The sequence below is a fragment of the Salvelinus fontinalis genome, chromosome 31 (assembly GCF_029448725.1).
Source record: "Salvelinus fontinalis isolate EN_2023a chromosome 31, ASM2944872v1, whole genome shotgun sequence".
NCBI classification, from domain to species: Eukaryota; Metazoa; Chordata; class Actinopteri; order Salmoniformes; family Salmonidae; genus Salvelinus; species Salvelinus fontinalis.
In genome coordinates this window covers 16536844-16559843 of record NC_074695.1, presented here as the reverse complement: position 1 = coordinate 16559843, position 23000 = coordinate 16536844, and the positions used below count along the sequence as shown (strand labels likewise).

The following is a 23000-nucleotide window of genomic DNA, read 5'->3' as shown; positions in this document are numbered from 1 at the left end:
TGTGTGTGTGTGTGCATGCGTGTGTGTACCGAAGTTTCTGCTTTTGAGTCCTGTCCAGGCTTAGAGTATCTCAACATGAAATCCCTCCCCTCTGTCCCATATCTCTCTGTATTCAACACTATTGCTGCTTCTGGTTCTATACTCACCCTCTTCTCCTGTTCTGAGTCGGCTGGATCTTTAAGCTGCATGGTTCCAGAGACACACTGAGGGAGTGTGTCTCTGTCTCTTCACTCTGGTATAAGCTCAGTAGTTAATGTATCTAGTGGTGCTTTCCATCCATCTCTCTCTCTTTTCTTCCTTTCTGTCTCTTATCCTTCTGTCTTGTATCTCTATGTAGCTCCAGTGTTTGAAGTAGTAGTTTTTGCCATAAGGAACGTCTCTGTTTTTTCTCTACTGACACATCACCTAGCTAGCAAGTGTCTGTCTTATCTACTCCTCAGCCTCTCTTTCTCTCTTTCTCTCTTTCTCTCTTTCTCTCTTTCTCACTCACTCACTCACTCACTCACTCACTCACTCACTCTCTCACTCACTCACTCACTCTCTCACTCACTCTCTCTCATACGCCCCTCTCTCTCTCTCATTCCCTCACTCACTCACTCATTCACTCAGTCTCACTAACTCACTCACTCACTCTCATACTACCCTCTCTCTCTCTCCCTCTCTCACACACACTCTCTCTCTATCCATCACATGCAAACTCCTCCAATCTGTCCAGATGCAGCCTATCCTGTGCTACTAACCACCAACTGTTGTAAACACATGGCCATGTGAAGCACAAGCACTCTCAGAGAAACCTCATTACACACATCAGCACTCATCTAGTGTATGTCCCAAATGGCACCCTATTCCCTTTATAGTGCACTACTTTTGAACATAGGGTCCTAACCCCAAATGGAATGACTCCATCAGAATAGAGTCCAATGGATAGCATTCCACTTAATTTACATAAGTGCTAAATCATAGTCTATTTCAGGGTCCTTTGGGGGAATATTCATCAGGAGGTCTCGGAAGAGGGGCAGGATTATATGTACCATGTGAGATTAGACCTTCCACAGTTTAGACAGATATAGAGAGCACCTGAGGCTAAAGTATTAGAGATGTAGTTTGAAGGGAGAGAGGGAGGGGCAGAGAGAGAGAGAGAGAGAGAGAGAGAGGGACATAGAGGGGGGGATGGACAGAGAGAGAGAGAGACAGAGAGAGAGAGAGAGAGAGAGACAGAGAGAGGGAGGGATGGACAGAGAGAGAGAGACAGAGAGAGGGAGGGACATAGAGAGAGAGCGAGAGAGAGCGAGGGACAGAGAGAGAGGGATAGAGAGGGAGGGACTGAAAGAGAGAGAGAGAGAGAGAGAGAGAGAGAGAGAGAGAGAGAGAGAGAGAGAGAGAGAGAGAGAGAGAGAGAGAGAGAGGGGGGGGGGGGGACATAGAGAGAGAGCGAGAGAGAGAGAAGGACAGAGAGAGAGAGAGTGAGAGAGAGAGAGAGAGAGAGAGAGAGAGAGAGAGAGAGAGAGAGAGGGACATAGAGGGGGGATGGACAGAGAGAGAGAGAGACAGAGAGAGAGAGAGAGAGAGACAGAGAGAGGGAGGGATGGACAGAGAGAGAGAGAGACAGAGAGAGGGAGGGACATAGAGAGAGAGCGAGAGAGAGCGAGGGACAGAGAGAGAGGGATAGAGAGGGAGGGACTGAAAGAGAGAGAGAGAGAGAGAGAGAGAGAGAGAGAGAGAGAGAGAGAGAGGGGGGGGAGGGACATAGAGAGAGAGCAAGAGAGAGAAGGACAGAGAGAGAGAGAGCGAGAGGGAGGGACAGAGAGCGCGAGAGAGAGAGAGAGAGAGGGGGGGGACAGAGAGAGAGAGAGAGAGAGAGAGAGAGAGAGAGAGAGAGAGAGAGAGAGAGAGAGAGGGACAGAGAGAGAGGGATAGAGAGGGGACATAGAGAGAGAGGGACAGAGAGAGAGGGATAGAGAGGAAGGGACAGAAAGAGAGAGAGAGAGAGAGAGAGAGAGAGAGAGAGGAGAGAGAGAGAGAGAGAGAGAGAGACAGAGAGAGAGAGGGAGGGATGGATGGACAGAGAGAGAGAGAGACAGAGAGAGGGAGGGACATAGAGAGAGAGCGAGAGAGAGCGAGGGACAGAGAGAGAGGGATAGAGAGGGAGGGACTGAAAGAGAGAGAGACGAGAGAGAGAGACGAGAGAAGAGAGAGAGAGAGGAGAGAGAGAGAGAGAGAGAGAGAGAGAGAGAGAGAGAGAGAGAGAGAGAGAGAGAGAGAGAGACAGAGAGAGAGAGGGAGGGATGGACAGAGAGAGAGAGAGACAGAGAGAGGGAGGGACATAGAGAGAGAGCGAGAGAGAGAGAGGGATAGAGAGGGAGGGACTGAAAGAGAGAGAGAGAGAGAGAGAGAGAGAGAGAGAGAGAGAGAGAGAGAGAGAGAGAGGGGGGGGGGGACATAGAGAGAGAGCGAGAGAGAGCGAGGGACAGAGAGAGAGGGATAGAGAGGGAGGGACTGAAAGAGAGAGAGAGAGAGAGAGAGAGAGAGAGAGAGAGAGAGAGAGAGAGAGAGAGAGAGAGAGAGAGAGAGAGAGAGAGAGAGAGAGAGAGAGAGAGAGAGAGAGAGAGAGAGAGGTGCAGGTGCAGGTGGGGGCTGCAGCAGGTGAGAATCAACAAGTCTGCACATGGCTCTCATGATCAGACAGCTTTAATGTAAATTCCTGAATCTTCCGCCTGAGCGAGACACGTGTGTGTGTGTGTGTGTGTGTGTGTGTGTGTGTGTGTGTGTGTGTGTGTGTGTGTGCATGTGTGTGTGCTTGTGCTTGTGCTTGTGCTTGTGTGCTTGTGTGCATGGGCCACCTACCTACCTCAGCCTACCCCAGCCTTTAACCTAGTACCACCAGTAGCAGCTGCTGCTGATAAATGATGCAGTGTAGCTTGTCAGTGTCTCAGGGCACACTGGGCCAGACAGGCACACTGTGCCAGACAGGCACACTGGGCCAGACAGGCACACTGGGCCAGACAGGCACACTGGGCCAGACAGGCACACTGGGCCAGACAGGCACACAGCCAGGTGTAGAACAAATCACATTGTAGAGAGGTATTCAAGTTACAGGGCATTGGGAGAAGACAGTCAGACAGACTATTTAATAATAGAGACTATGAATAAGTATTTTTTAAATTAGCCTTCAGCTATCTCCTCAGACATTGAGATCCTGCTTCATTTAAGTTACCAGCACAAAGAGCAATACAAATACATCAAATTAAAGTGTCTTTGTCACCGAATAGAACACCTTACCTTGAAATGCATAAAATAAGAGAGAGAGAGAGAAAATAACAATAATTAGGGTATATACGGGCTACTGTACCATCACTGAAAGGCTTCAGATTTGGTATCTCGCTCCCTAAGTGTGACACTATCTCTCAACTCTCAAAGTAACCACTAAAACGAATTTACTACTAACTAATGTCATGCTTTTAGTTTTGCTGCTTTTAGTAATGCAGTGATTGGGGACATTGCCCTGTGCAGGGTGCCGTCTTTCTGCTGAGAAGGCAGGTGTCCTGACTCTCTGTGGTCACTAAAGATCCCATGGCACTTATAATAAGAGTAGGGGTGTTAACCCTGGTGTCCTGGTATAAATTCCCTTTCTGGCCCTCATACTATCACAGTCACCTAATCATCCCCGGCTTCCAATAAGCTCCATCCCCCTGCTCTCCCCTGTAACTATTCCCCAGGTTGTTGTTGTAAATGAGGATGTGTTCTCAGTCAACTTACCTTGTAAAATAAATAAAATAGGCCTAAACGTTAGCCAGCTATGACAACAAAGGATCGTTTTTAAAAGTCAACGACATGATTGTTTAATTAATATGGTTGAACTGTCATTGAGAAAAATATATATAATGACCACAACAAACTATTTTCTACTGATCTCCTTTCACTGCGCAAGAAAACATGTCTCTCTCTCTCATTGATCCTATATGTACTGTTGTGCTATAATGGGCTATATGTTTTGGTGTGCTATAATGGGCTATATGTATGTACAGGCCAAGACGGGCCTTTTCAAATGAAACTAGAAGCCTCTATGGCAGAAGCAACAACACATGTATTGCACTGCCGTAGACACAATGTAAAACCAAAACAGTTCAACAACATCTAGCCAAAATTCTAGACCCCACAGACTCCCCTCCCAACAGTTCCAAATAAAATACCTGTTCATTACCTGTCCGAGCCAATCCTCGTCAATGTCACTGTCTGTCACTCAGCACGCCATTGTCTTGTAGTGCACACAATAGAGTAATGCGTTTCTTAATGGTCCCTAATATGTAGTTGGTAAGGTCAAGTTGTCCTCTCTGCAACATCACCATCTACTGGTCAGCAGCCGTTAAAACTACTTGACTCTGTGTGCCAACCCACAGTATGCAGGCATCAATAGATCCCACTGGAAAAAATATAGATATCCACCGTGCTAAATAGGAGCACTGGGAACTGAGAGTCAGCAGGGTGTTTCACAGTCCTGAGCCGCATGGAGCCAACCTGAACTGACCAGGCCTGTGAGATGGAAATATCTATGTTGCTATGCTATGTCCCAAAACTATACTATGTTGCTATGCTATGTCCCAACACTATATTATGTTGCTATTCCAAATCCCAACACTATACTATGTTGCTATGCTACGTCCCAACACTATACTATGTTCCTTTTCTATGTGCCGACACTATAGTATGTTGCTATGGTATGTCCCACCACTATACTATGTTGCTATGCTATGTCCCAACACTATACTATGTTGCTATGCTATGTGACAACACTATTCTATGTTGCAATGCTATGTGCCAACACTATGCTATGTTGCTATGTTATGTCCCAACACTGTACTATGTTGTTATGCTATGTCCCAACACTGTACGATGCTGCTATGGTATGTGCCAACACTATACTATTTCGATGTGCTATGTCCCAACACTATACTATGCTGCTATGCTATGTCCCAACACTGTACTATGTTGCTATGCTATGTGCTAACACTATACTATGTTGCTATGCTATGCACCAAAACTATACTATGTTGCTATGCTATGTCCCAACACTATACTATGTTGCTATGCCATGTCCCAACAACATACTATGTTGCTATTCTTTGTGCCAACACTGTACTATGTTGCTATGCTATGTCCCAACACTATACTATGTTGCTATGCTATGTCCCAATACTATACTAATTTGCTTTGTTATGTCCCAACACAATGCTATGTCCTAAAACTATACTATGTTGCTATGTCCCAACACAATACTATGTTGATATGCTATGTCCCAAACTACACTATGTTTCTATTCTATGTGCCAACACTATGCTATGTTGCTATGCTACGTCCCAACACTATGTTGCTATGCTATGTCCCAACACTGTACTATGTTGCTATGCTATGTGCTAACACTATACTATGTTGCTGTGCTTTGTCCCAACACTGTACTATGTTGCTATGCTATGTGCTAACACTATGTTGCTATGCTATGTCCCAACACTATACTATGTTGCTGTGCTATGTCCCAACACTATACTATGTTGCTGTGCTTTGTCCCAACACTATACTATGTTGCTATGCTACGTCCCATAACTATACTATGTTGCTATGCTATGTCCCAACACTGTACTATGTTGCTATGCTATGTCCCAACACTATACGTTGTTGCTATGCCATGTCCCAACACTATACTAGGTTTCTATTCTATGTCCCAACACTATATTATGTTGCTATTCTATATCCCAACACGAGACTATGTTGATAAGCTATGGCCCAACACTATTCTATGTTGACATGCTATTGGCCAACACCATACTATGTTGCTATTCTTTGTGCCAACACTGTACTATGTTGTTATGCTATGTCCCAACACTATACTATGTTGCTATGCTATGTCCCAACACTATACTAATTTGCTTTTTTATGTCCCAACACAATGCTATGGTCTAACACTATACTATGTTGCTATGTCCCAACACTATACTATGTTGCTATGCTTTGTCCCAACACTATACTATGTTGCTATGCTATGTTTCAACACTATACTATGTTGCTCTGCTATTTGCCAACAATATACTATGATGCTATGCTATTTGCCAACAATATACTATGTTGCTATTCTATGTCCCAACACTATACTATGTTGCTATGCTATGTCCCAACACTATACTGTGTTGCTATGCTATGTCCCAACACTATACTGTGTTGCTATGCTATGTCCCAACAATATACTATGTTGCTATTATATGTCCCAACAATATTGTATGTTGCAGTGCTTTGTAAACACTATAATATGTTGCTATGCTATGTCCCAAAACTTTACTCTGTTGCTATGCTATGTCCCAACACTATTCTATGTTGCAATGCTATGTGCCAACACTATGCTATGTTGCTACGCTATGTGCCAACACTATACTATGTTGCTATGCTATGTCCCAACAATATTCTATGTTGCTGTGCTTTGTAAACACTATAATATGTTGCTATGCTATGTCCCAACACTTTACTTTGTTGCTATGCTATATGCCAACACTATGCTATGTTGCTATGCTTTGTCCCAACACTATTCTATGCTGCTATGCTATTTGCCAACACTATACTATGTTGCTATGCTATGTCCCAACACTATACTATGTTGCCATGCTATGTCCCAACACTATTCTATGCTGCTATGCTATGTGCCAACACTATACTATGTTGCTATGCTATATTCCAACACTATACTATGTTGCTATGCTATGTGCCAAAACTATGCTATGTTGCTATGCTTTGTCCCAACACTATTCTATGCTGCTATGCTATTTGCCAACACTATACTATGTTGCCATGCTATGTCCCAACACTATTCTATGCTGCTATGCTATGTGCCAACACTATACTATGTTGCTATGCTATATTCCAACACTATACTATGTTGCTATGCTATGTGCCAAAACTATGCTATGTTGCTATGCTTTGTCCCAACACTATTCTATGCTGCTATGCTATTTGCCAACACTATACTATGTTGCTATGCTATGTCCCAACACTCTACTATGTCGCTATGCTATGTGCCAAAACTATGCTATGTTGCTATGCTATTTGCCAACACTATACTATGTTGCTATTATATGTCCCAACAATATTCTATGTTGCTGTGCTTTATAAACACTATAATATGTTGCTATGCTATGTCCCAACACTTTACTCTGTTGCTATGCTATGTGCCAACACTATGCTATCAAAATGACAGCCCATAACTAGCAGACCGGAGTTGGAAAAGTATGCCTTCTCTTTCAAATGCTTTAGCTGAGCTAGATTGAGTTTGTCTGGCGAACTGGAACCAATAGAATAATCCCAGAAGTGTATACCCTGCCCACCTGGCACTCCACGCAGGCTAAAGGTAACGCAGATACTAATTTAAAGATTTCAAGTAGTATTTGAACCCAGGTCTGGCCTGAGGTCACAGAGGCATACGCAGCCCAATTCTTTTGACCAATCAGATCAGCTTTGAAAAAGATATTGTGATTGGTCAAAAGACCAATTAGTGGAAAAAAATATCAGAATTGGGCTGCCTGCGGAGATGCAACCTAGGATAGAATGTCACCTTTCCAACAAGTCAGTTTGTCAAATTTCTGCCCTGCTAGAACTGCTCCGGTCAACTCTAAGTTCTGATATTGTGAAGTAGAAACGTCTAGGAGCAACAACGGCTCAACCGCGAAGTGGTAGTCCACACAAGTTCACAGAACAGGACCGTCGAATGCTGAAGTGCGTAGTGCGTAAAAATCGTCTGTCCTTGGTTACAACACTCACTACCGAGTTCCAAACTGCCTCTGAAAGCAACGTTAGCACAATAACTGTTTGTCGGGAGATTCATGAAATGGGTTTCCATGGCCGAACAGTCGCAAATAAGCCTAAGATCACCATGCGCAATGCCAAGCGTTGACTGGAGTGGTCTAAAGCTCACTGCCATTTGATTCTGGAGCAATGGAAACGCGTTCTCTGGCGTGATGAATCACGCTTCACCATCTGGTAGTCCGGCGGATGAATCTGTGTTAGGCGGATGCCAGGAGAATGCTACCTGTCCCAATGCATAGTGCCAACTGTAAAGTTTGGTGGAGGCAGAATAATGGTCTGGGGCTGTAATTCGTGGTTCAGGCTACGCCCCTTAGTTCCAGTGAAGGGATATCTCAACGCTACAGCATAGAATGACATTCTAGACGATTCTGTAATTCCAACTTTGTGGCAAAAGTTTGGGGAAGGCCCATTCCTGTTTCAGCATGACAATGCCCCCGTGCACAAAGCGAGGTCCACACAGAAAAGGTTTGCTGAGATCGCAGAGGAAGAACTTGACTGAGCCCTGACCTCAACCCCATTGAACACCTTTGGGATGAATTGGAACGCCAACTGCGAGGCAGGCCTAATCGCCTAATCTTGTGGCTGAATTTAAGCAAATTGTTCATTGGTAAATGCTCTATAACGTGTATTAAGAAAACAAAAACCTCAGCTCTAAACTAATCCTGTTCCATAGCCATGTACCCTGCAAATAAAAACAAACACCACTGCCACCAAATGCATATGTAACCCTCACACATGAACAAAGCTGTCGTCAGTGTGTGTGTGTGTGTGTGTGTGTGTGTGTGTGTGTGTGTGTGTGTGTGTGTGTGTGTGTGTGTGTGTGTGTGTGTGTGTGTGTGTGTGTGTGTGTGTGTGTGTGTGTGTGTGTGTGTGTGTGTGTGTGTGTGTGTCGGTGTGTGTGTGTGTGTTCTGAAGTGTAAGTACAGCACTATAAAGGAAGATGCTCTTCAGTCCAGTTAGTTTGAAAGATAGTTAACAGGGTAGTTTCCTGATCTCAAGGGAGCCAGTAACTACAGCATAGTAAACTCAGCAAAAAAAGAAACTTTCTCTCTGTCACGTTCTGACCATAGTTCTTTTGTGTTTTCTTTGTTTTAGTGTGGTCAGGTCGTGAGTTGGGTGGGTTATCTATGTTTTGTGTTTCTATGCTGGGTTTGTCGTTTGGCCTGATATGGTTCTCAATCAGAGGCAGGTGTTTGTCATTTTCTCTGATTGGGAACCATATTTAGGTAGCCTGTTTTGTCTTTTGGTTTGTGGGTGTTTGTCTTCCGTGCCAGTGTTTGTCGCCACACGGTACTGTTTCGTTTGTTCACTTCGTTTATTTTTTGTTCCAGTGTTCAGTGTTGTTTATTAAAAAGACATGAACACTTACCGCGCTGCGCTTTGGTCCGATCCTTCTTCCACCACAGACGATCGTTACACTCTCACTGTCAACTGCGTTTATTTTCAGCAAACTTAACATGTGTAAATATTTGTATGAACATAACAAGATTCAACAACTGAGACATAAACTGAACAAGTTCCACAGACATGTGACTAACAGAAATGGAATAATGTGTCCCTGAACAAAGGGGGGGTCAAAATCAAAAGCAACAGTCAGTAGCTGGTGTTACCAACAGCTGCATTAAGTACTACAGTGCATCTCCTCCTCATGGACTTCACCAGATTTTCCAGTTCTTTCTGTGAGATGTTAACCCACCGTTCCACAAAGGCACTTGCAAGTTCCCGTACATTTCTGGGAGGAATGGCCCTAGCCCTGACCCTCCGATCCAACAGGTCCCAGACGTGTTCAATGGGATTGAGATCCGGGCTCTTCGCAGGCCATGGCAGAACAGTGACATTCCTGCCTTGCAGGAAATCACACACAGAACAAGCAGTATGGCTGGTGGCATTGTCATGCTGGAGGGTCGTGTCAGGATGAGCCTGCAGGAAGGGTATCACATGAGGGAGGAGGATGTCTTCCTAGTAACGCACAGCGTTGAGATTGCCTGCAATGACAACAAGCTCAGTCCGATGGTGCTGTGACACACCGCCCCAGACCATGACGGACCCTCACCTCCAAATCGATCCCGCTCCAGAGTGCAGGCCTCGGTGTAACGCTCATTCCTTCGACGATAAACACGAATACGACCATCACCCCTGGCGAGACAAAACCACGACTCGTCAGTGAAGAGCACTTTTTGCCAGTCCTGTCTGGTCCAGCGACGGTGGGTTTGTGCCCATAGGTGACGTTGTTGCCAGTGATGTCTGGTGAGGACCTGCCTTACAACAGGCCTACAAGCCCTCAGTCCAGCCTCTCTCAGCCTATTGCGGACAGTCTGAGCACTGATGGAAGGATTGTGCGTTCCTGGTGTAACTCGAGCAGTTGTTGTTGCCATCCTGTACCTGTCCCGCAGGTGTGATGTTCGGATGTACCTATCCTGTGCAGGTGTTGGTACACTTGGTCTGCCACTGGGAGGACGATTTCCCTGTCCGTCTTGGCTCCCTGTAGCGCTGTCTTAGGCATCTCACAGTACGGACATTGCAATTTATTGTCCTGGCCACATTTGCAGTCCTCATGCCTCCTTGCAGCATGTCTAAGGCATCTTCACACAGATGAGCAGGGACCCTGGGCATCTTTCTTTGGTGTTTTTCAGAGTCAGTAGAAAGGCCTCTTTAGTGCCCTAAGTTTTCATAACTGTGACCTTACAGTTTTTCTCAATTGCTAAAACACTAAAACCCATTGGCTGTACAAAGTTCTCAGTTGCCTGGACTCATTTAGCTAATTATGCAGTCTGTTGTCAAAACCTTAAACCATTTCACATGGTAAAACACAATTTGCAGATCTCACTTAGACTTTTGAGCAAAACTCTAAACACATTCTCATTCTCAAAACACATTCTGCACTCTAATGCACATGTCATCCATACTGGTAAACACAAGTGGCAACAATCAAATACAAATAGAGAACACATGTCATTGATTGAACACAACCACTCAAAATTGATTTAACCTTTTTCAAATGATGCGACACAACCAATATAAGCCAGTTCAGAGAGCACACAGGTTGTTGAAGGTGGGAAGGAGAAAGTCTGAGAATGGATAGAAGAAACAATGTGAGAGGACGAGGACGAGTGTGTATGCGAGGTGGGCGATGAAGAGGAGGAGGAAGAGGGCAAGAAAGAGGAAGAGGAGGACGAAGAGGAAGACAAAGAGTGGAAATATCTGATGAAATTCTAGCAACAGTTATAGACCATGTTCATGTCCATGGACTGACAATGAGGGAAGCAGGACAACCCAATTTGAGCCGATTTTCTGTGTCCACCATAGTAAGGACATTCAGAGAACAGGTACAGTATACAACTATTTTTGTAATTGCAAATTTACTGTACTACACTATATGCAGCTGTTTCAATAGACATTTGTAAAGTTAATCACTGTATGTATTGTACTGCATGAATATGTTTTGTAACTGCACAACTACTTTTTGTAGAATTGCAAGGCTGCCACATGCAGGTGGAAGGACAGCTATAGTCACTCGGGAGCAAGAGGCCATTATAGTTGGCATGGTCCTTCAACTCAGACTCAGAAATCCAGGAACGAGTGATAAAAGACAACACACACTTCCAGGGAATCGACAGTGTGAGCATTTCCACAATTGATCGTGTTCCATCGTAACAGGATGCGAATGAAACAAGTATACAGAGTACCTTTTGAGCGCAACTCACCAAGGGTGAAAGAACTGTGAGCTCAGTATGTGCAAGTAAGTGTACATTCAGAAACATTTACTGTAATCCAGATTGTCTACAGTACTAACACATACTATGTGAATGACATTACTCTTCAGTACATACAATGTATGTAAATCAGAAGCCTAATTGTACTCTACAGTATAGCACTGTCTCTGTACGACTTACAAAATCCTACATACAGTATATTGTATTTCTACACAGACAATATTTGACTTGGAATCCTTGGACAGACCTCATGAGTTCATCTTTGTCGATGACGCAGGCTTCAATCTAACAAAGGTGAAAAGGAGAGGCCGAAACATGATTGGACAGTGGGCCATTGTTGAAGTCCCTGGTCAATGAGGTGGCAATGTCACAATCTGTGCTGCTATCAGCAACCATGGTGTTCTACATCACCATGTTACACTCGGGCCATATAACACCCAGCACCTAAGATTTATGCCAATCTAAGAGATATTTTATTTGAGCAGCAGGTTCAAGAGCTAAATGAGAATCCCATTCCCACCTATGTGATAGTGTGGAACAATGTCAGTTTCCACCGAGCTGCTCAGGTAAGGAAATGGTTTAACATCAATGGGCAGTTTATGAACTTGTACCTCCCTCCATACTCGCCTTTCCTGAATCCGATTGAGGAGTTTTTTTCCTCTTGGAGATGGAAAGTGTATGATAGACCACCCTACACCAGAGTAAATCTGCTGCAAGCCATGGATTTAGCCTGTGGTGATATAGGTGAGGAATCATGTCAGGGCTGGATACGGCACACAAGAGGCTTCTTCCCCCGTTGCCTCAGGAGGGACAATATTGCTTGTGATGTCGACAAAGTGCTCTGGCCCGACCCAGCCCAAAGACAAGAAGAAGTGCTCTGGCCCGACCCAGCCCAAAGACAAGAAGAAGTGCTCTGGCCTGACCCCGCCCAAAGACAAGAAGAAGTGCTCTGGCCTGACCCAGCCCAAAGACAAGAAGAAGTGCTCTGGCCCGACCCCGCCCAAAGACAAGAAGAAGTGCTCTGGCCTGACCCAGCCCAAAGACAAGAAGAAGTGCTCTGGCCTGACCCAGCCCAAAGACAAGAAGAAGTGCTCTGGCCCGACCCAGCCCAAAGACAAGAAGAAGTGCTCTGGCCTGACCCCGCCCAAAGACAAGAAGAAGTGCTCTGGCCTGACCCAGCCCAAAGACAAGAAGAAGTGCTCTGGCCTGACCCCGCCCAAAGACAAGAAGAAGTGCTCTGGCCCGACCCAGCCCAAAGACAAGAAGAAGTGCTCTGGCCCGACCCAGCCCAAAGACAAGAAGAAGTGCTCTGGCCCGACCCCGCCCAAAGACAAGAAGAAGTGCTCTGGCCCGACCCAGCCCAAAGACAAGAAGAAGTGCTCTGGCCCGACCCAGCCCAAAGACAAGAAGAAGTGCTCTGGCCCGACCCCGCCCAAAGACAAGAAGAAGTGCTCTGGCCCGACCCAGCCCAAAGACAAGAAGAAGCACATTGATCACATGTTTACTCCTTTGATTGTTGTCCCTTTTAGTATTGTGTACTGTAGTACAGTGTATTGTAGGCTGTATACTGTAGTACAGTGCATTGTAGGCTGTATACTGTAGTACAGTGTATTGTAGGCTGTATACTGTAGTACAGTGTATTGTAGGCTGTATACTGTAGTACAGTGCATTGTAGGCTGTATACTGTAGTACAGTGCATTGTAGGCTGTATACTGTAGTACAGTGCATTGTAGGCTGTATACTGTAGTACAGTGCATTGTAGGCTGTATACTGTAGTACAGTGCATTGTAGGCTGTATACTGTAGTACAGTGCATTGTAGGCTGTATACTGTAGTACAGTGCATTGTAGGCTGTATACTGTAGTACAGTGTATTGTAGGCTGTATACTGTAGTACAGTGCATTGTAGGCTGTATACTGTACAATGGACAAATTGTATGGCCCTGAACATTGTGCTTTCCATGTATTAACAGTACTGACTGCTCAATAGATTTTGACTGGTTGCAGGTTCATATCAACAAAGAACAAGAATTACAGTATCACAGAGACAAAGGACACGTTTGTGAGATGCAGGGTACAGTACTGTAAAAATAGGGGTACAAGGAGGAAGAACAAAATTGCGAAGAGCAAAGCAGAGTAGTAGTTTCTGATCAATTTTGAGCTACTATGATAGAAAAAAAAATCGTTCATCAAAAGACAATGACGGAAAAATATTAATATTTTTTTTATAAAAAATGTACTTCTCCCTGAGAAATATATGTTTTGAACAATGTGTTTTTTATTTTCCGGTGTATTGTTTACTGACTGCTTGAGAGTGTATATCATTTTGATCACTTTGTTTATGATTTGAGAGCAGTGTTTGATTTTGAACACAGGTAAAACTGTTTTGAGGCAAATGTTTCATTTTGCAAGAGGAGTCAGAGGTTATGTAAATAGTGCTTGAAGATGAGGTTTTGTGTTTAATGTTTTCAGGAAATGGAGCAAGGTTTCAGAAATTGTGTTTTAGCAATTGAGAAACACTGTAATTGCCTATAGTCTGTAAACTGTTAGTGTCTTAACGACGTTACCACAGGTGCATGTTCAGCAGTTTTTTCCAACTGCTTACACACAAAATCTTTTCATGTCACACGAATTTTGAAACCTCTCACTCAAAGTGCAAAACTACACACCTAATATCCAAAACCATAAGCTATTTCTCAGCCTTTGACTCAGTTGTCAATTGCATGAAACACTTTTTTCAAAACACTACACACAATTCTCTACCTAAAACACAAACATTTTACAGGAAGTGACTTGCCTTCCTTTTCCAAACACAACCAATCAAAATGCTACACTTATTCACCAGGTCACACACACACTCCTCACATGTGCAAACACTAATAGCTTAACTGATCACTAACCAATCACTGCTTTACTGTAGTATAGGCCTATAAATAGGTCAAAGGTCAGATTACCTGTTTTGAACAATGGATGCCAACAATGGACAGAGAGCAAGAGGAGTAGGAGGGAGAGGAAGAGGAAGAAGATGACGAGGGCAAAGAAGAGAAGGAAGGAGAGCCATCTCTGTTGAGATCAGGGCATCACTTGTTGATCATGTGATCAACCACGGTTTGAGTCGATTTACAGTGGCGTCCATAATTCGAACCTTCAGAAATGAGAACAGGTATGCAACTATCTAATGCTATTTTAGCATTACAGTAATGTACTGTAAAAAAACATATGACTGCATAGTATTGCATAAACATTTGTAACTCGAAGCCATCCATTTACTGCACTGCATTGAATGAATGAGGTTGGTTATCATGCTGTACTACATTTTTTGTACATTGTTTACAGTTCCTATGCTGAACACATACTGTGTTTGAATTCTGTACAGAGTGGAAAGGCAAAGACATCATGGAGGACGAGGACGCTTGTTTACAGATGTACAAGAGACTGCAATTATAAATATGGTTTTGGCCAACAATGCAATTAGGATTCGAGAGATAAGAGAGCATATCTTGAATAATGACACCATATTTAACAACATCAATGCTGTAAGCCTGTCGACCACACAATGCATCCTCCAACGGCACCGAGTGACGATGAAACAACTTTACAAGGTGCCATTTGAGAGAAACTCTGACAGAGTCAAGAATATGTGACATGACTTTGTAGAGGTATGTATGCAACACTACTTCCAGTACTTCAGACATGCCATATTTACTCATCTGTATATACTTTTGTCTGTTACAGAGAGTATTGGAGCTGGATGCCCATGTAATTCGCCATGAATTTATTTATGTGGATGTGGTTGGCTTCAACCTCACCAAAACCAGGCGCTGCGGAAGAAATGTAATAGGACAGAGGGCAATTACCAATGTCCCTGGACAGCGTGGGGGTAATATAATTATGTGTGCTGCCATCACTCAAAACGGGGTCCTCCATCACAATGCCACACTGGGTCCGTACAACACCGGCCATATGCTCACTTTTCTGGATGCAATTTACACAATGCTTGTCCCTGATCCAGATCAGGAGCCTGCTAGATTTGTGGTTTTATGGGACAATGTTAGTTTTCCCCGGGCTGTTCTGGTCCAAAACTGGTTTGCCACCCATCCACAATTTGTAGTTTTGTACCTACCCCCATATTCACCTTTTCTAAATACCATAGAGGAATTCTTCTCAGCCTGGCGCTGGAAAGTGTATCATCGCCAACCCTATGCCCGCATGCCGCTTCTCCAGGCAATGGAGGACGCATGTGGGGACATAGAGGTTGCCTCTGTCCAAGGTTGGATACGCCATGCTAGGAGATACTTCCCTCGATGTTTAGCAAGAGAAAACGTACAGTGGGGCAAAAAAGTATTTAGTCAGCCACCAATTGTGCAAGTTCTCCCACTTACAAAGATGAGAGAGGCCTGTAATTTTCATCATAGGTACACTTCAACTATGACTGACGAAATGAGAAAAAAAAATCCAGAAAATCACATTGTAGGATTTTTAATGAATTTATTTGCAAATTATGGTGGAAAATAAGTATTTGGTCACCTACAAACAAGCAAGATTTCTGGCTGTCACAGACCTGTAACTTCTTCTTTAAGAGGCTCCTCTGTCCTCCACTCGTTACCTGTATTAATGGCACCTGTTATCAGTATAAAAGACACCTGTCCACAACCTCAAACAGTCACACTCCAAACTCCACTATGGCCAAGACCAAAGAGCTGTCAAAGGACACCAGAAACAAAATTGTAGACCTGCACCAGGCTGGGAAGACTGAATCTGCAATAGGTAAACAGCTTGGTTTGAAGAAATCAACTGTGGGAGCAATTATTAGGAAATGGAAGACATACAAGACCACTGACAACCTCCCTTGATCTGGAGCTCCACGCAAGATCTCACCCCGTGGGGTCAAAATGATCACAAGATCAAAAATCCCAGAACCACACGGGGGGACCTAGTGAATGACCTGCAGAGAGCTGGGACCAAAGTAACAAAGCCTACCATCAGTAACACACTACGCCGCCAGGGACTCAAATCCTGCAGTGCCAGACGTGTCCCCCTGCTTAAGCCAGTACATGTCCAGGCCCGTCTGAAGTTTACTAGAGAGCATTCGGATGATCCAGAAGAAGATTGGGAGAATGTCATATGGTCAGATGAAACCAAAATATAACTTTTTGGTAAAAACTCAACTCGTTGTGTTTGGAGGACAAAGAATGCTGAGTTGCATCCAAAGAACACCATACCTACTGTGAAGCATGGGGGTGGAAACATCATGCTTTGGGGCTGTTTTTCTGCAAAGGGACCAGGACGACTGATCCGTGTAAAGGAAAGAATGAATGGGGTCATGTATCGTGAGATTTTGAGTGAAAACCTCCTTCCATCAGCAAGGGCATTGAAGATGAAACGTGGCTGGGTCTTTCAGCATGACAATGATCCCAAACACACCGCCCGGGCAACGAAGGAGTGGCTTCGTAAGAAGCATTTCAAGGTCCTGGAGTGGCCTAGCCAGTCTCCAGATCTCAACCCCATAGAAAATCTTTGGAGGGAGTTGAAAGTCCGTGTTGCCCAGCAACAGCCCCAAAACATCACTGCTCTAGAGGAGATCTGCATGGAGGAATGGGCCAAAATACCAGCAACAGTGTGTGAAAACCTTGTGAAGACTTACAGAAAACATTTGATCTCTGTCATTGCCAACAAAGGGTATATAACAAAGTATTGAGAAACTTTTGTTATTGACCAAATACTTATTTTCCACCATAATTTGCAAATCAATTCATTAAAAATCCTACAATGTGATTTTCTGGATTTTTTCCCCTCATTTTGTCTGTCATCGTTGAAGTGTACCTATGATGAAAATTACAGGCCTCTTTCATCTTTTTAAGTGGGAGAACTTGCACAATTGGTAGCTGACTAAATACTTTTTTGCCCCACTGTATCTTGTGATGTGGACAAAGTATTGTGGCCAGACCCAGGCCGGAGAAGAGATGAAGTGTAGCTTAGCACTGGTGACTGCCCCCCCCCACCACCAATTCCTGGACTGCCCCCCCGGGACCCCACACACACAATTGTGTTCTTTACTGTATTCTAAAGAATATACTTTTGGTTTATGTTTATGGTTTTGTTGCATGCTACTGAATACAACAGTAATGTTTGGCCTAATAAATATTTTCTGTTTCTACATTGCATTGGTGTTTACATTGTACTTACATTGTACTTTAGAACAACAGTGTTTACATGGTATATCCAAAATGTACTACTATGAAAGCAGTGTTTGAAATTTGATTCAAATGCTTCATTCTGACATGTGTTTATGCCATTTTGAATGCAGTGTTACATTTTGAAGGAGATGTGAGGCATTTTGCATTTTGTGTGTGCAGTTTTGGGAATTGTGTGTAGAGTTTTGAAAAAAGGAGACAGTTTTGAAAACGTGTGTAAGCAGTTGGAAAAAACTGTAATTGTTTATGGTTCATTGAACAAGCATGGGAAACAGTGTTTAAACCCTTTACAATGAAGATCTGTGAAGTTATTTGGAGTTTACATCCATGTGTACATGTTGTCTTTTGAGTGTGTGTGTGTGTGTCTGTGTGTGTGTGTGTGTTTGTGCATGTGTATCTGCATATTCTGTGTTAGTATCTGTTGGGTGTGTGTTTGTATGTGTATGCTGTGCTCGTGTGTTGAGTATGTATTGTGTGTGTGTACTCACAATGTTGTATACAGTACTCACAGTGTTGAAGTTGTGAAACAGGCCCATGCTGTGTTGTGGTGGAGCTGTGTCCATGGGGAACTGCAGGAAGGGCTTCATATCCAGGTGTGGCTGGATCATGGTGGGGGTCCGCAGGAACGCAGGCACCGCCCCTGCACGGTTTATACCTCCTACAGAGAGGGAGGGACATGGTCAAAATACACACACTGAATAGTACAGGCAGTAGGCTCTTGTATGTCCTTGAAAGTGTCCTGGGATTCATTCTCCCAAACATGATGAGAATCTCCAACTGCAGCAAAGAAAATAGTGGGCTATAATAACTCACTCACTATGATAGAATAAGGGGAAACACACAGGCACACATTTGTGAATTACAGTCACATGTCACATTAGGGATTGTCCTCTAAAACCTTTCCAGTGGAAAAAGTGGGGAGAGAAACGAAGCCAGCATATCTTGTGAGGACAAGTCAGTGTTTCATTTGAAGGGGCTGCCAGTGTCAGGCAGTGGTTCTGAAACATCTTCTGTCTACATCACTGTTCCTATCTCTCTCTCTCTCTCTGCACCTCTCTTAATCTGTCTACACCCTTCTCTGCCTCTCAGTTCAATTCAATTCAATGGGCTTCATTGGCATGGGAAACATATGTTAAGATTGCCAAAGCAAGTGAAGTAGATAATATACAAAAGTGAAATAAACAATAAAAATTAACAGTAAACATTACACTCACAGAATTTCCAAAATAATAAAGACATTACATCTCTTAAATGAAATAAATGATCATTTCTTGACACATTGGAAAGAATTAACCAAAAAACAGAGCAAACTAGAATGCTATTTTGCCCTAAACAGAGAGTACACAGTGGCAGAATACCTGACCACTATGACTGACCCAAACTTAAGGAAAGATTTGACTCTGTACAGACTCAGTGAGCATAGCCTTGCTATTGATAGAGGTAGACCTGGCTCTCAAGAGAAGACAGGCTATGTGAACACTGAGTGTAATGTAATGTTCATTGTTCATTTTTTCATTGTTCATTTCAGTTTTGTTTATTATCAATTTTACATGCTTTGGCAATGTAAACATATGTTTCCCATGCCACTAAAGCCTTTAAATTGAATTTAATTAAGTGAGAGAAAGTGCCAAAGAGAAAGAAAGAGAGAGCGAGAGATTAGTGTAAAAGTGAGAGAGAGTTGGGGCTCATTTGAAAAGGACTGTGAGACTTTGGGAATGTGCTGTCTCAGCCAAAGCCCAGCTGCTGCTTGCCTCTGCTCTTTGCTCCGTGTCCACCTGGGCCCTCGGTGCATCTGTAAACCCTAGGGCTGAGCTGCTGAGGCCTGCCTCATTGCCTCCCATTAGGCATGTGTGGCTGTTCTCTAAGACACACACAGAACACAACAAACACACACCTGCGTGCACACGCACACACACTTCAAATCACTCAAGCACTCACATTCAGACAGAGTTTTCTCCATGAGTTACTGGTGTTAGAGACACAATCAGTCTCTCTCTGGTTGTAGACACTGCTGGTGCTCCCATAATCATCCTCTTCACTGAGTCTCTCAGTGAGCACAACAACAGAGTTGTTTGTAATGAATGCCAGAATGAATGCCTAAACTTAACCTTAGAAATGTTAAGTTTATGGACAAACATCAATTTCTGAAGTTAGACTGAGAGCTTGTTGAGGGAATAGTGTCTATGCTAGTGCTGTTGCAGTGACCGTATTACCACCACACCAGCCATCACCAGTCATGAAGGCAGTCAAATTCCACGGCAATTAGGCTTCTCCAAGCTCTGATACTGGTCATTAGTAGCCTACCAAACTTGCTAACTGCCTGGAACCCAGCACTCTATTGTCCCGCTAATCACTCTGACATCAATGCAAATCGAATATCAAAAACTTAATGAGAGCCTATGAGCTCATGTTGTGCAACATTTCTATAGGCTATGGAATTGTGTGAGAGAACAGAGTGATGGCCACTAATAAAAAGAAGAGGATTTCATTAGCTTTCTGTAGGCTAGGCCTACTATATTTATTTCTCTATCCTAATATTAAGCACATTGCTTCTCTTTACAACAAGGGTATAGCCTACCTGGCTGGCATGACAATAAACCATGGGGAAAAGCATCCTCCATTCACTATTTAAGTGCATAGATGACATGTATTTTTTCCCGCTGCCCATGTTTCGATACAAGCACAAGCATTTCGCTACACTCGCATTAACATCTGCTAACCATGTGTATGTGACAAATAGAATTTGATTTGACTTTGATTTGATTTGATAATGGTCCAATGTAAATCGAAACAAATGTCACACATATATTATTTAGTATATGTAAAGACAAGATTAAATCAAGAATAGTCTGATGGGTGACAATATTAGCCTATCACTTGGGAATTATATATTATCACTTGTGAATGATGCCCAGCATAAGAAACAATGCCTTTTTTGGGGGGACTTTTTCAAATCATAGTCACACACCTCATGTAGTCTAGCCCATAGGCCTATATGTTTTAATAAGGTTAGTATCACACCTCATGTAGCCTAGCCCATAGGCCTATATGTTTTAATAAGGTCAGTATCACACCTCATGTAGCCTAGCCCATAGGCCTATATGTTTTAATAAGGTCAGTATCACACCTCATGTAGCCTAGCCCATAGGCCTATATGTTTTAATAAGGTTAGTATCACACCTCATGTAGCCTAGCCCATAGGCCTATATGTTTTAATAAGGTCAGTATCACACCTCATGTAGCCTAGCCCATAGGCCTATATGTTTTAATAAGGTCAGTATCACACCTCATGTAGCCTAGCCCATAGGCCTATATGTTTTGATAAGGTTTGTATCACACCTCATGTAGCCTAGCCCATAGGCCTATATGTTTTGATAAGGTTTGTATCACACCTCATGTAGCCTAGCCCATAGGTCTATATGTTTTGATAAGGTTTGTATCACACCTCATGTAGCCTAGCCCATAGGCCTATATGTTTTGATAAGGTTTGTATCACACCTCATGTAGCCTAGCCCATAGGCCTATATGTTTTAATAAGGTCAGTATCACACCTCATGTAGTCCAGCCCATAGGCCTATATGTTTTAATAAGGTTTGTATCACACCTCATGTAGCCTAGCCCATAGGTCTATATGTTTTGATAAGGTTTGTATCACACCTCATGTAGCCTAGCCCATAGGTCTATATGTTTTGATAAGGTTTGTATCACACCTCATGTAGCCTAGCCCATAGGCCTATATGTTTTGATAAGGTTTGTATCACACCTCATGTAGCCTAGCCCATAGGTCTATATGTTTTGATAAGGTGTGTATCACACCTCATGTAGCCTAGCCCATAGGCCTATATGTTTTGATAAGGTTTGTATCACACCTCATGTAGTCTAGCCCATAGGCCTATATGTTTTAATAAGGTCAGTATCACACCTCATGTAGTCTAGCCCATAGGCCTATATGTTTTAATAAGGTCAGTATCACACCTCATGTAGCCTAGCCCATAGGTCTATATGTTTTAATAAGGTCAGTATCACACCTCATGTAGCCTAGCCCATAGGCCTATATGTTTTAATAAGGTCAGTATCACACCTCATGTAGCCTAGCCCATAGGCCTATATGTTTTAATAAGGTCAGTATCACACCTCATGTAGCCTAGCCCATAGGCCTATATGTTTTAATAAGGTTAGTATCACACCTCATGTAGCCTAGCCCATAGGCCTATATGTTTTAATAAGGTCAGTATCACACCTCATGTAGTCTAGCCCATAGGTCTATATGTTTTAATAAGGTCAGTATCACACCTCATGTAGCCTAGCCCATAAGCCTATATGTTTTAATAAGGTCAGTATCACACCTCATGCAGTCTAGCCCATAGGTCTATATGTTTTAATAAGGTCAGTATCACACCTCATGTAGCCTAGCCCATAGGCCTATATGTTTTAATAAGGTCAGTATCACACCTCATGTAGTCTAGCCCATAGGCCTATATGTTTTAATAAGGTCAGTATCACACCTCATGTAGTCTAGCCCATAAGCCTATATGTTTTAATAAGGTCAGTATCACACCTCATGTAGTCCAGCCCATAGGCCTATATGTTTTAATAAGGTCAGTATCACACCTCATGTAGTCTAGCCCATAGGTCTATATGTTATAATAAGGTCAGTATCACACCTCATGTAGCCTAGCCCATAGGCCTATATGTTTTAATAAGGTCAGTATCACACCTCATGTAGTCTAGCCCATAGGCCTATATGTTTTAATAAGGTCAGTATCACACCTCATGTAGTCCAGCCCATAGGCCTATATGTTTTAATAAGATCAGTATCACACCTCATGTAGTCTAGCCCTTAGGTCTATATGTTTTAATAAGGTCAGTATCACACCTCATGTAGTCTAGCCCATAGGCCTATATGTTTTAATAAGGTCAGTATCACACCTCATGTAGTCTAGCCCATAGGCCTATATGTTTTAATAAGGTCAGTATCACACCTCATGTAGTCTAGCCCATAGGCCTATATGTTTTAATAAGGTCAGTATCACACCTCATGTAGCCTAGCCCATAGGTCTATATGTTTTAATAAGGTCAGTATCACACCTCATGTAGTCCAGCCCATAGGCCTATATGTTTTAATAAGGTCAGTATCACACCTCATGTAGTCCAGCCCATAGGTCTATATGTTTTAATAAGGTCAGTATCACACCTCATGTAGTCTAGCCCATAGGTCTATATGTTTTAATAAGGTCAGTATCACACCTCATG

The 23000-nt window shown here is 43.3% G+C and overlaps 1 protein-coding gene across 8 annotated transcripts in view; it reads right to left on the bottom strand.

Moving 5' to 3' along the window:
• The window catches only part of LOC129829661 (zinc finger protein 385A-like), a 239581-nt gene that overhangs the window by 67764 nt on the left and 148817 nt on the right, over window positions 1–23000 (bottom strand). For 7 of the 8 annotated variants that reach the window (XR_008755426.1, XR_008755427.1, XM_055891504.1 and 4 more), the window contains one exon: window positions 18257–18405. Coding sequence is in view for 6 of the 8 variants with exons in the window: in XM_055891503.1 (XP_055747478.1) it covers window positions 18257–18405 (149 nt within the window). In the remaining 2 variants the exon portion in view is untranslated. Of the gene's footprint in view, window positions 1–146; window positions 949–18256; window positions 18406–23000 lie in introns of those variants that run through there. The other variant, XM_055891508.1, reaches the window with a different exon arrangement.